Here is a 13,675-nt window from a genome sequence, read left to right as displayed (position 1 = left end):
ACAGGGAAGAAGAACAGATGGAAAAGAAACGGTTCGTGTGCATGGCACGTGTGTGTTGCCAGAATTTGGGCTTGGGTTTAGTTTCTTTTTTTGGATAAAAGGCCAAAACTAAGGCCCGGGCTATTGAAGCCTGAAGGGTTCGTAGCCCAACCCATACACAACCCAGTTAAACTATTTTTCAGTTTTGAAGTTCAAACCCACCCTTCTTGAGTTAGGAATGCCCTTTTTTTCTTTTTTTTCTTTTTTTTTTTTACATGTTCACACAAGAGGGAAAAGGGGATTCGAATTAGGAATGCCTTAATTGGTAATTGGCATTGGGGTTTAACTTAGTTTGGAATGCTTATAGTGTTTAAGACGAGCTACGAACTTAAGAACACAATACGGAATTAATACAAAATTATATAGTAAGATTTAGTGTAATAGGATTGGGGTCAAAATGGATTGGCCCGACAATAAATGGGTCAAATGTGGGTCAACCTGCATAATTCGTATAGTAAAATCATATTTTTACACTTAAAAGTCAAAAAATTTAGGAGAAACTCCACTTAACCCTCCGAACTTTCATCATACTTGTAATTACTCTTCTAAACTTCAAAAATTCTCAACTTATTGTATTCATCTTTCATTTTTTTTTTTTTTTTAATGTCACCACTCTGTTTGGATTTTTTGTTGAATTGTAACGGATGGGTATCAAAATTTCAAAAATACCCCTCCTTTTTTTAGGGGGAAAAAAAAGAGAGAGAAAAAAAATTGCAAGGATATAAGAATTGGTCAAGATTTAACAGAATTTGCAAAAATATCAACGCCTGAATCTTTGAAAATTTTGTATATATTTATTATTTTTTTTTAAAATGAAATATTGATAAACTGAATTGATAATTTTTTTAAGTTTAATGAGGTAATTGCAAAAGTATCGACAATTAAGGGGAGCTAAATGAAATTTCTCCAAAATCTTAAGATCACATGAAACTCTTTTATTCCTGCTTTCAAAATTTCAATTCTCTCTCTCCCACTCTCTCTCTCTCTCTCTCTCATCTTTGTCTTCACCATTGACGACAGTTGTCGCCACCACCACCATCATTCAGAGTCCTCCGCCCAACCCTTCAACTCTATTCACTTCCAATCATGTTAGTAACTAAAGTCGATGCTTAGTGATGATGTTTTATTTTGTTATTTGTTATAATGTAATCTTATATTTTTTATTGTTGTGTTTGTTTATTTGGATGAACTTCATTGAAATGTAATAGTATGTTAATTGGATATGCACAAACAATTTGGGTTAATATTATTAATTAAGGTTATGAATATTGGTTATCAAATTGATTTTGTCATGAATCTAGTTGTGTGTGTGTTTGTATATATATAATTTATGCTTATTAGATATGAAATTTGTGTTAATTAAATGAGATCAAATATTTGAATCAGCTTAATCCATTTATATTAAGTGGTTGAAACAGTCATATCCAAAATGTAAATGTATTATTGGATAAAGATCTCCAACACTTTTACTCATAATATTTTTTTTTACATGTTCATACAAGAAGGGAAATGAAAAATTCAAACTAGTAACATTCGCTTCATGAGGCGTAACCCCCAGCTGATTGAGTTATCCCTTTACTCATAAATTGTAACGAATGACTACTCATTTAACTAACAAATTGTTAAAATTTTGAATCTCGGTATTGATTGCCTCAACTTTTGGAATGAGACAGGAGCTGACCGCTTGAGGTTTTTTGTGTTTTTTTTTTTTTTTTTATTTGTTTTTTTGCGTGTTTTTTGAAAACCTGACCGCTTAAGTTAATCAACGAGTCTGACAATAAATAAATAAGATGGGGGTTGGTGTTAATTAATCAGCTAGCTAGGCTTAGAAATTAACTAATAGATTTATTCAACCAATCCTCGATGTTCTATAATTTCCGTCCACGGCAATACTTGTCAGGAAAGCCAATTCATTAGAAGTTGAATTTCAGGTACAGATAAACTTTGACAGCTCACATTGATCACATTATCAACCTAATTTTCTAGAATATCGGTCCAGTTTGTTCAAGGTCTTCTTGCCTTTGGAAGAAGCAAGATATACAATTAAATTAAAGACACATTAATTATAACTAATTAATTAATTAATTATCTGATGAAAGCCGAAAGAAATTTGGAGCAAAAGGAATTAATTAATTACTGGAATAAACAGCAAAGGAATACAATTCATAAAAATCACATGACTGATCTACAACTTCAATTATAAAAACATTTCCAATATTCCTCTTGTAAATTAAGCATCCACTCATGCATTATATATACGACACCAAGTAGCCTTCCTCTTTCCTTAATCCAGAAGCTTCAAAATTCCAATAAGCTTCACCATCTGAGCTTTTGTGGGAAATACTGAAACAAATTAAGTTTTCCAATTCAGAAAATGAATGTGAAAATATTAAAGAAAAGGTTCCACACCCAACAAATATCGATCTCACCTTTTCAATGAGGGATAGATAATATGGCTTCACTTGTTCAACATCTATTGGCACTTTGCTCTTGCTGTAAAGGTCATACTTGCTGCATATACATGTTATAAGCACAGCATAATCAGTTTTGTTGATGCAATCAGAGCATACAAGGTGATCAGGGTGAAAAAAATAAACAAAAAGCTTACTTGAATACTCTAAGCCACTGCAAATTCTTGGCGTCCTCCTCATTCATTAGGTGTTTATACGCTTCCCCCTTATGCAAAGCTACAAGATAATAAATTCAAAAAAGAAAAAAAAGAGTTAGAACAAGTTAATTGGCCGATTGACAATTTGCATACTCTGGAAGAGTTGAAAGATAATGCTTACGATAAAATGAGTGGTATCGGATAATGAATAGTGCAGCCGGAGGTAGAGTTGTCCCGTTTTCCTTGGCCACCTGCAGTTTATAAACACGTAAAATATTTAACTAAACGGTGAACGATAGAAACGAGTTTTGGCGAATAGGAAATGGGGTTCTGGAAATGTATAAAAAAATGCTGATACTTAAGACATATTTATATATATACCAAGTACATGTAGTCATCGTGCCCCCATGATATCATCACATTGTCTAGTCCGCATCCTTCAGAATAAAGTCCGTACTTTGTGTTGTAAGCAGGGTTGTTGTAATCAGGATTTTCCTTGAAATACTGCAATATGAAAGACAATTATCTTAATACATAGAGTAAATTTTCTCATCTAAATCTGCTAATATAGATTAAGTTTTTGAAAAGGACCTTGTGGTGAACGTTTGATTCATCAAAAGCGCAACCAAGAGGAAATGTGTCTCCTGCAATGTTGGAATTAATTGCTCAATTCTATAGTACTTGAAATTTAAAAACTGAAGGCAAAACAACTAATAAGTTACATGTCACTCACCAACAACAGCCCATTGAGGAAGCCCTCCAAAGCTAGGAAGAAGGAGAACCTTTCCAAGATCTGAAACCATGCAAGATTAATATATCATCAATTAACATCGATCATTTGACAAACGACCGTCGTTTCATACGGAGACGATGAGAGAAAATTTTCTCTGCTGGTATTTCGTGTCACTATGCAAACGACGCCAATTAAACGGCACTAAATAATTGGTGTTTTTAAGGCGCCATTTTGCGTCGTTTAATGCCAAATGGCGGTTTTTTTTTTTTTTTTTTGGGCGACTTTCTTCTTTTATCTTCTTGATGTTTATACTCTGTTCCAAAAATCATGTTTCACATCTAGAATGTTTAGAATATCACATTTCAATTTAGATAGAACCAAAGAAATTTAACTAGGTATACCATGAATAAGTGCAGTCAAGTGCAACCAATCTTCATCGGGATAATCTTTTCTGATTGCCTCAGCAGATTGTAACAAGTGCATGATTTGAGGTTCATCCAAGTCAGGATCACTATCATCCACGACCTCATTGAGGAGTTCACAACATTCCCATATGCTCATCTCCACTCTATTCAATTTCCCATACTCCTCTCTCATTCTCTTCACCTATAATTGCAATATCCACAAGATATGTCAGCTAAATCTACATTTGCTGTAGTTTCTTCCCCTGTAAATTTTCAAGCCAAACACATAGTTTAATTTATTGGAAGTTTCTGCTTACAAAATCATATGTTTGGTGAATGTGTTGCAAGCGGTAGAATTCCTCCACACTCTTTTGCCTTTCGCTTTCTGCATCATAATCTCTGTGATCAAGCATTACGTACCCATCACTCCATGTCAGATTTCATTCAACCAAAACCAACTCGATCACTAAGAAAAATAATACATAAATCTTCTTCTTTTTAATCCGACCTGAATGAGCGGCCGAATGAATTGATTTCTGGTGCCAGGAATGCATTGTTTGAGACAAGTTCTTCTGCTTCCAATCCATCATTTGACACAGTTTCAGGCACCACAAATCCACCATCTAATACCAACTCATTGGTTTCAGAATAAATCTTCTGGTTCTCTGCTCGTGAGTCTGATAAAAAAAAGGTAACAACTTACACAAGATCAGAATTTAGAACCAATGCAATGAGACCCATGATGATCAAACAAAGGAAGAACACAAAAAAAAAAAAATTAAAAAATTAAAAAATTAAAAAATTAAAAAATTAAAAAATTAAAAGAATGGTACCAAGATCTGGCTGCTCAATGAGGATAGTCATTGTTCGTCCAAACTTGGAGCAATAAAACTCAAACCAAAGGAATAGAGATGAAAAGCTTCTGAATAGCTGTGGCTGCACACGTTGTCCATGGAGGTATTTATGGTGAAATAAACGAGTCCTTGTCTGCTAAATTGAAACCTTGAAGTCCTTAACTTGGAAGTCCTGAACTGAAAAATCTAAAGTTTTCCTGCTATTTTATCCAACAAGTCCCAAGCTAGGAAACGTTCAAAACAATTCAAAACGTGGAAATTGACGAGGGAGATACACCCCGCTTCCTGCGCGTGTCTATCACTTCCACTCAAGTTCTAACTCATTCATTGGCTCACGTAAATGCCTTCCAATTAATACCCTAATAATTGAGCTTAACCCTACCCCAATCGATGGTCGAAGCTGTGAGATCATCTCTTACTAAAATTGGTATTCTACAATTTTATTCATTAATCGATTATCTATGATTGGGTATCTTACAAGCTCTTGAGCTCCTTAAACAGAATTTATTATATTCAGATTAAATTATTTAGATATGTAATTAGTACACAAATTTTTTTAAAGTATTATGCATATTATATATGATGAAAATTAATGTAATAAAATCATGATCTTTTAATTAAAATTTAATTGTTAAATTTAACGTTGAATTTCCTATAAATCATAGGGTTTGGCTTAGGTGCGATAAAAAACTACAGAATATATGTTATAGGTTTTTTAACGGTGGATCCATATTTAACTTCATTCTCTCTCTCTATCTATTTTTCGTCAAAAATTGAAAAAACTTCATTTACCACTCTTAATCTTTCATCACTTTTTAAATCACACCCTCAAACTTTAAAAATGTCATTCAATTTTTTGCAATTTCAAGTTTTCAACCATTCCGTCCAAATTCAACATTAAATCAAATGGTTTACGAGCAAAATATCATTTATAGCCCTAAGATGTTTATAAAATTACAAAAATACATTGATTTAATAATTAATTTTTTTTAAAAAATAAATAAATAACAAGTTTGACCCGACTTGGGTCACATTTTTCCAAAAGAAAAAATTTAGAAGGGAGAAGTATTTTGAGAATTTTGCCTTTTCAGTTAGGATTTAATGTTGAATTTGGACAAGAAGGTTAACATTGCAAACAATTGAAAGATGGTGACCATAAATTGACATTTTTAAAAGTTTAAGGGTATAATTGCAAAAGTAATAAAAGATCACGGGTGATAAATAAAGTTTTTCCTGAAAATTTTAAAATAAAATTTGAACCTTTGAAAAAAAGCACATATGTTGTAGGCTCTTTACAATACATAAGCCAAACCTTGGCTTAGGGGACTTGTTGGGATTGAGATGCGCGTTCTATAACGGGGCATAAGGAACATATATCTTAGTTCCAACAGGTTCAATTCTAACTAAAACTAATTTAAGCCGAATCTTAAACTTAAAGGATTATTATAATCCGCTTTAAACTAAGGGTGTCAATTCATGCTCGCGTGTCGGATTCAGGTGGGGTATTGAGGCACGGTTATAGGTCAACCATAATCCTACCTATTTAATTAAACGGATCATATCCCTCATTTCGTGTTGAGTTTGGCCATGTCGAGACATGTGTATAAGACTAAATAGTTCATTCCTAACCCAACCCATTTAATTAAACGGGTCAAACTCCACAACCTTAACTTGCTAATTTTGTATTGAGTTCATATCAAATTTACAAAATCGTGTCAAAAATTGTCAGCTCCACTTTAAACAGTATTACATTTATAAGTTTAATTGCAACATATAACCAATTTTGGAGGATTTGCTAAATGGGGTGGTACAAAATATTATTTAAAGAAAGAAGTGGTGCATGCCATAATTTGGCAGTTTAAGAAGGGGGTCTAAATTAAAAAGAATTTACAGACGCCCACTTGCATGTTCTCCGGGATTAAAATTTAAGGAAATGAGTCAGCCTTACGTGGATATCACATCCTAATTTCAGTCACGCAGCAAAGGTTGGACCCACTCATGACGCAGCATCTAGTCATGGCCAAATAAGCCTCTGACTTTTCTCGTGGCAGGTGGTATACGCAACGGACGTTGCTTAATGCACCACGTCATCAACTCCGTATGCTCCCGCGTTTTAGTTGTTGTTTTGTTGAATTTTAATAGCTGGAGATCTGCTGGACAGGTTTGCTGAGACGATGGCAGCTATATAATAATCTAAACTCTAAACCGACATTTTTATTTTTATTTTATTTTATTTTATTTTCTGTTGGGTAATATATCATAGACGAAATGTATTGCGTGACAGATATTATTGGTACTGTGGGTACGTATAGGTTAAGAAGTCTATTACTGAGAAGGATCCAAATCTCATGAATGTGGCAATTTCATCAATCATAGCTGTTCTTTTAAAAATAATGAGGAAAAAAGAAGAAGGAGAAGGGTCTTCTTCCATGGATTATTCTTGATCATGTTTAGTCTCTTTTGGACTTTTTTTTTTTTTTTCCTACATTTGTTTCATCTTCATTTTCCCACTTTCTTTCACTTTTGATATTTCTTTCGGTTTCTTAGTAATAACGGGAGCCAAAAGGTCAATAAAATTGGTAACGTAATAAGAAGGTAACTCGCAACTGAAGTCGGAATATGAGAGTACTCATCTTGAGGACATGATTGATCTCTTTGCCACATCAGCAATCCATATAAAATAAATAAATAAATAAAAATTTCTAGTTTCAAAATTCTGATGATAGTCGATCCTATGACCTCCTTGTGCATCAGTGTCTCTCCCTCCTTGTCCATTAGCGGCATCCCGACCACTCTTAAAACCATTTTTTAAAAATTGTACTACCTTAAAAATAGACTTAATTTAAAGGTGGTTTGATCATCTAAAGACGTTTGACGCCACATCAAAGGGACATTGGTAGAGATGAGGGAGGAGGAGGTGGCAGAAGAGGCCTTCCTTTCGCTTCAACTCTAATGAGCAGGTTGGCCGGTTTAACAAAGCAATATTAAATATTGGAGTCCTATTTCTTTTCTGCAAGCTTTTGACTTGCTTGCTCTTCCATTATTTGCAGATGTAACAATGCAATGTATCTTCGTGGGTTACTAGAGGATGAAGAAATTGAAGATGTTGAGTGAGACTAAGAAATTGAAGAAATTGCCATTAATCAAAGGCAATGTTCGCTTTTGGTCGCAGAACAGGTGTCGTTCTGCATTTCTGAAACACATCTCCATCCATCACTTCCAAAGTTGTTATGGTTCCTTAAACCCTATACTGGTTTGGACTTGGTAACCCAAAAACACGATCAAAGAGAAATAAGGGTTTAAAAAACAAATTTTCTTTTGTTACATCTAGACCGTTAAATACTTTTACACCATTTGGGTCGTTGCATACTTTTGTAGCATGTGTGCTATAGTTAAAACTACAGCACACAAGCCGGATCCTTAGAAATTAAACTTATAAACATAATTTCATAATTATCTTTAATCACCAAATCCATCTTTCATAACAAACTTCCTTCCATTTTTCACGTACTTAATATTTTGTGTATCATGTTTACTCTTTGGGCCATTTTTGCATTTTTTAAACTCTGAGCGGTGCAGGTTGATTTGTCTCGAAGGACCATCATTAGCAGGGACGAAGCCAAAAACTCTTATGGACAGGGCTCATAGGCAAAAAAAATTTGTTGGTAAAGATCCGTAGACTAAGTTTCTTTTTTTTACTTCTTCTTCATTTTTTTTTTTTTTTTTTTTTCCGATTTTAAGAATTGAATAGAGAGGCCATAGCCTATACTTTCTCCCCATAAATCAATCCCTATCGTTAGCTCAATCATGTGACCACAAAAAAGGCTGCTATAAAGCCTAGAATGAAAGCTTCCCTAAATAAAGGTCACTCTAATCGATAGCCTACACATATAATAAAATGTGATTAATTCCCATCCTCCTCTCTTCCGTAACATAGGAGAAGAGGATGGGACCAACTTGGTCAATTGGTCCCACGCAATTTATTTATTTTATTTTTAGTTTTGTTAGTTTTAGGCCATGTTACCATTTTTGATTTTTCCAACTAAAAAGCTTTCTCTCAAACTTCATCTCGTGAAGCTTTTAATTTGTTTTTAATATATATATATATATATATAGCCATAGGCCCATGTAGGTGGCCCCTAATATCTTAAATGCAGTTGACATGCCGAGATACAATTGCATTCTCAATTCTACACGTTTTCTTTTCTTTTTTCATTTTCTTTATTTGTATGCAATTATCCAAAAATTACGCATATCTCAGTTCCAAGATTTATGCCTACTTGATCTCATATCACATTCAATAACTTTATGAACTAAAAGTTCAAAATAAAATTCACTTTTAGCTCCTTTGCCATAAACTCATTAATTAATTCAAAAAAGTCACTTAAATGTTTTTATTGAATAGTTTTTAGCTGGAATATCACAAAGAATGCGACTAGATCCTTTACCGGTAGCATTTTCATATCCCCAATCACACATAATATATATATATATATATATGAAATAAATAATAAAAATAGAAAGCAAATTGTGGAGACAAGATTATGACCATTAGTCTAAGTGTCTCATGTTAAATCATTATTTATCCTAAAAATTTAAATTAATAAATAAACTGTGTATTTAATCAATCGTTTGAGTAAAAAGGAGAAGCGGCCCGGGTTTGCCCACACCAAAAATGTTAAAAGTCAAATATATAGATCATGTGGATCGTGATACATAGATATGATTAATTATATAGCATTGCAGCTTCGGATTAAGTAGCACATAATTAAGAATTGTGATGGCATGGGGTATTAGTATTACCATGAATTAAGGCAGTGAGGTGCAACCGATCCTCATCGGGATAATCTTTCCTAATTGCTTCAGCAGATTGTAACGAGTGCATGATTTGAGGTTCATCCAAGTCGGGATCACTGTCGTCCACCACCTCGTTGAGGAGCTCACAACATTCCCATATCCCCATTTCCACTCTGTCCAGCTTTCCATACTCTTCTCTCATCCTCTTCACCTGCATGCATTTTAATTTGAAAGCTTTTAAAATAATTAACCTAAACCCACACCCATTATAATTTCTCTTTTTACATTTTTTTTTACACATATATATGGTTTAATAAGTAGCTTAACTTAATTTGCTAAATCACAATTTATCCTAAAAGCTTAAGCTTAGAAAGAAATGAATTTACTCATTTAATTTATATTATTCTAACAAACTTGTCCCAAGCCCAACAAATACACGTGAAATATCTGGGCTCCGTTTTTGTTTAGATGTAAAATGTTTTGTTTTGAAAAATATTTTCGGCAAGAAAATGATTTCAGCTAAAAACATATTTTTGGCTTTTGGCTCGTATGGAAAAGTCGCCGAATCCAACAATCTCGGGCGGCGGCGGAGAATAAACTGTGTGAGAGAATGCGTGTGAGAATGAGAAGCTTGAACTCGAAAAATAGTTTACGATATTAAACCATTTTTCAAAGATTAAAGAAGGTTTTCTAACCAAACAGAAAATATTTACAGATCAAGGTTTTGGTTGTTTTCGGTTGATTTTGGTTGTTCTAGAATATGTGTTTCAGTTGATTTCGGTTTGGGCAATGACGGAGATCTTGGTGTGGAGCTTGGTCGGGGACGGAGGGGCGGCGCTGTGGAGTGACAGAGAGGGAGAGCAACGATTGATTGCATTGGATTCTCGTCAAGGTCGGAACAGAGGTCTCTGGCGGCCTATGATGGCGTCGAAGTGGGGGACTAGGGGGAGACCAATAGAGATGAGAAGTGAGGGAGAGGGAAGTGGGTGAACGAAGAAGGAGAGGGATGTGGGTGGAGGTGGAGTGACAGAGAGGGAGAGGGAGAGAAAGAAAATATTAATAAAAAAATCATAAACATATGAACAGTGAATAGCCGGTGTTGGCTATGCACTGTTCAATGTTGAAGAGAAAAAGTCATAGTGGCTAATCTGTTGTTGGAGAAAAAATGTTCAAAATAGTCAAATTTGACTATTTTGAAAGATTTAAAGCATCTGCTGGAGATGGCCTATAAGGTGAATCTAGTAAGTGGCTACGTCTAAACAGTGACACTTCTTGGGCACGTTGCAACAACCGGCTCGAACCGCTAACGCCTGGCACTCACCTTAATGACCTTATTAGCTGGGCCGTTGCTCTTTTTTTTTTTTTTTTTTTTTTTTATTCATCCGAAAAAGAAAAAAAGATATTTCTATTTTTTGCCAGAAAATAAAGATGTTGCTTCGTTAGGGGGACGTGGATAGGTTTGGGCGTATACGACATTCCAATTTAAGGGAGGGAATGGGTGGGGATGAGATTGATATATTAATGAATTTGACCCGTAAAAGTGATTGGAATATTTCCACCTTTTTTTTCTTTTTTTCTTTTTTTTCTTTTTTTTTTGGATAATCGAGTTTTTTTTGGATATTTTGTTTATTCTTATTAAGAAAATAGGGATTGGGTTATGCTAATATTGGTTGGTCCACATTGTTTTTGCAACCATATAGTATTATTAAGAATTTTTAGAATCAATGATCGTAGGACTCAGGGCAGACCTAGCTCAAAATTTTAAAAATACCCTTACATTTATATTTTCTATAACTTAAACTCCTAATATCTCTTTGAAAATTTAAATTTATTTAATACCATTTAATCTTTTATCAAATCAAACTTTTAGGTCATAATTTAAAAATTCATGAGATAAACTCACGATCTTTGCCTTGGGCATAGGCTCTGGGAAAGAGCAATGTGGCTCTAAGAAGTAACATCAGATGTAGGGTTCGATATCTTTAGAATGAGTAATTTTATTGATACATTAAGTATTCATCAAAAAATAATATGGTTTTTAAAATTACCATTGGGCGTGTGATTGATCAAATGAAGATTTTGATTAAATGGTAGTTTCAAAAGCCACCTCATTTTTTTTATAGACACTTGATGAACATTTAATGTACTAATAGAATTACTCCTTTAGAACACTAGGGAATCAAATGCTATCAATGCTAGCATTGAACAAATTCACAGTACATTTAACTTGGGGAAAAATTATAACATTGAACAAATTCACAAATTAGTTAACTTAATTTGAACATAAAGAAAATTAAAACACTTCATTTGTGAATATGTTTTCACTCCTTGATTTCAATGAACATTAACAAGTGCATGATTTGAGGTTCATCCAAGTCGGGATCACTGTCGTCCACCACCTCGTTGAGGAGCTCACAACATTCCCATATCCCCATTTCCACTCTGTCCAGCTTTCCATACTCTTCTCTCATCCTCTTCACCTGCATGCATTTTAATTTGAAAGCTTTTAAAATAATTAACCGAAACCCACACCCATTATAATTTCTCTTTTTACATTTTTTTTTTTACACACATATATATGGTTTAATAAGTAGCTTAACTTTGCTAAATTACAATTTATCATAAAAGCTTAAGCTTAGAAAGAAATGAATTTACTCATTTAATTTATATTATTCTAACAAACTTGTCCCGAGCCCAACAAATACACGTGAAATATCTAGGCTCCATTTTTGTTTAGATGTAAAATGTTTTCTTTTGAAAAATATTTTCGGCAAGAAAATGATTTCAGCTAAAAACATTTTTTTGGCTTTTGACTCGTATGTAAAATAGTCACCAAAATCCAACAATCTCGGGCAACGGCAGAGAATAAACTGTGTGAGAGAATGCGTGCGAGAATGAAAAGCTCAAACTCGAAAATAGTTTACGATATTAAACCATTTTTCAAAGATTAAAGAAGGTTTTCCAATCAAACAGAAAATGTTCTCGGTTTAACCATCATTTTCAATCGCACAAAACTTCAAAAAATACAAAAACAATTTCAAGAAAACATTTTACATCAAACCGAAACAAACGAAGCCTTAATCGAATGGGGATAAACTATTCAAACTCAGCACGTACCGGGTAAATTATTTCAAAAGCTTTAACCTAATTAATACTTTAATTAACACTTGCGAAGTCATATGTTTGGTTAATGTGCTGCAACCGGTAGAACTCCTCCACCGTCTTATGCCTTGCGGATTCAGCATTATAATCTCTGTCAAGAATTTTCACCACGTACATGCGCAGATCAGTACGTACTGCGTACGTGTGAACTTGAAAACCATTTTCATCACTCTAAGAGCTGAAGGTAAAAAGAAATGTGAAGGAAATTACCTGAATGAGTTGCCGAATGAATTGACATCTGGTGCAAAGAATCCATTTTCTTTTTCGTTATCTTCCTTGTTTGATACTGCTTGGGGCACCATCTCCTTGGTTTCAGACAAATGCTTCTTCCCCTCCACCTCTGTCCCTTACAAAACAAACGACCAAAACATCAAAACCTCAAGAAAATCTAAGGAAACAACAAAGAACACCCCAAATGGTGTGTGCGTATATATACATATATACAGATATATACCAATTAGCTCAGGCTTCTCAACGAGGATGGTCATTTTTGCCTTCAAAGTTTCTACTATGATCGGCTGTGGCTATCTAGCAAGCACGTACGTTGTCAAAGGGGGTACTTATAGTTACAAAAAAGGAGTCCTTATCTGCTAAAAGGAAACCTTGGAATTCTTAATAGAAACCTCATTTCATTTTCAATCAAACTCCTACGCATTATGGCCGAAAGAAACGTTCAAAATAATTAACAAGATCATAAGTCTGTATTTATCCTTTTCTCATAACGAGATTAAATTGGTTACCCCAACAAAAGTGATTAGGGGTTAATTTGCATGTGGATTAAATAATCTTATTTATGGAAAGCACCGAGAACAAATCAACGAGAATTCTCTTATTAGAGTTGTACTGTTTGTGTATTGAGTGATAATATTTGAACGAGAAATGCTAGAGCATCTCCTGATGTCCTCCTAGAGTTCTCCTGAAATGGCATAGATGTAATTAAAAAATTACATCTATGTCCTTTTGGATGGCATAGATGTAATTTTTTAATCAAAAAAATTACATCTATGCCATTCCAGGAGAACACCAGAAGATGCTCTAGAACAGCATGAGTCAAATTTACGTCCATATTACAATATCA

At 34.0% G+C, this 13,675-nt stretch overlaps 1 protein-coding gene and 1 long non-coding RNA gene across 2 annotated transcripts; both read right to left on the bottom strand.

The window, feature by feature from the left end:
* Nucleotides 1-2,148: 2,148 nt before the first annotated feature.
* On the bottom strand, nucleotides 2,149-4,936 carry LOC133857926 (inositol oxygenase 4). The gene is made up of 11 exons (XM_062293318.1): nucleotides 4,618-4,936; nucleotides 4,293-4,461; nucleotides 4,102-4,183; nucleotides 3,782-3,986; nucleotides 3,381-3,440; nucleotides 3,239-3,291; nucleotides 3,029-3,151; nucleotides 2,829-2,898; nucleotides 2,648-2,726; nucleotides 2,469-2,550; nucleotides 2,149-2,382 (listed from the first exon to the last, which is right to left on the bottom strand). The coding sequence occupies exons 1-11, from the start codon at nucleotides 4,646-4,648 to the stop codon at nucleotides 2,356-2,358; spliced, it is 981 nt and encodes a 326-aa protein (XP_062149302.1). The 5' UTR covers nucleotides 4,649-4,936; the 3' UTR covers nucleotides 2,149-2,355.
* A 6,871-nt stretch (nucleotides 4,937-11,807) lies between these two features.
* Nucleotides 11,808-13,337, bottom strand: LOC133857927 (uncharacterized). Its single transcript, XR_009898397.1, has 3 exons — nucleotides 13,052-13,337; nucleotides 12,808-12,943; nucleotides 11,808-11,915 (listed from the first exon to the last, which is right to left on the bottom strand). It is a non-coding gene; the product is annotated as an uncharacterized LOC133857927 (long non-coding RNA).
* Nucleotides 13,338-13,675: the final 338 nt, after the last annotated feature.

The sequence above is a fragment of the Alnus glutinosa genome, chromosome 14 (assembly GCF_958979055.1).
Source record: "Alnus glutinosa chromosome 14, dhAlnGlut1.1, whole genome shotgun sequence".
Taxonomy (NCBI): Eukaryota; Viridiplantae; Streptophyta; class Magnoliopsida; order Fagales; family Betulaceae; genus Alnus; species Alnus glutinosa.
This window is presented reverse-complemented; position numbering and strand designations above follow the sequence as displayed.

What these genes read in the sequence shown, in the direction of transcription:
- LOC133857926 (XM_062293318.1), bottom strand. Translation starts at nt 4,648, where the DNA reads ATGACTATCCTCATTGAGCAGCCAGATCTTG. An exon ending in TCCTCAATGGGCTGTTGTTG is followed by an intron (nt 3,292 to 3,380) that starts GTGAGTGACATG and finishes CCAACATTGCAG; the next exon opens with GAGACACATTTCCTCTTGGT. An exon ending in CCGATACCACTCATTTTATC is followed by an intron (nt 2,727 to 2,828) that starts GTAAGCATTATC and finishes ATTATCTTGTAG; the next exon opens with CTTTGCATAAGGGGGAAGCG.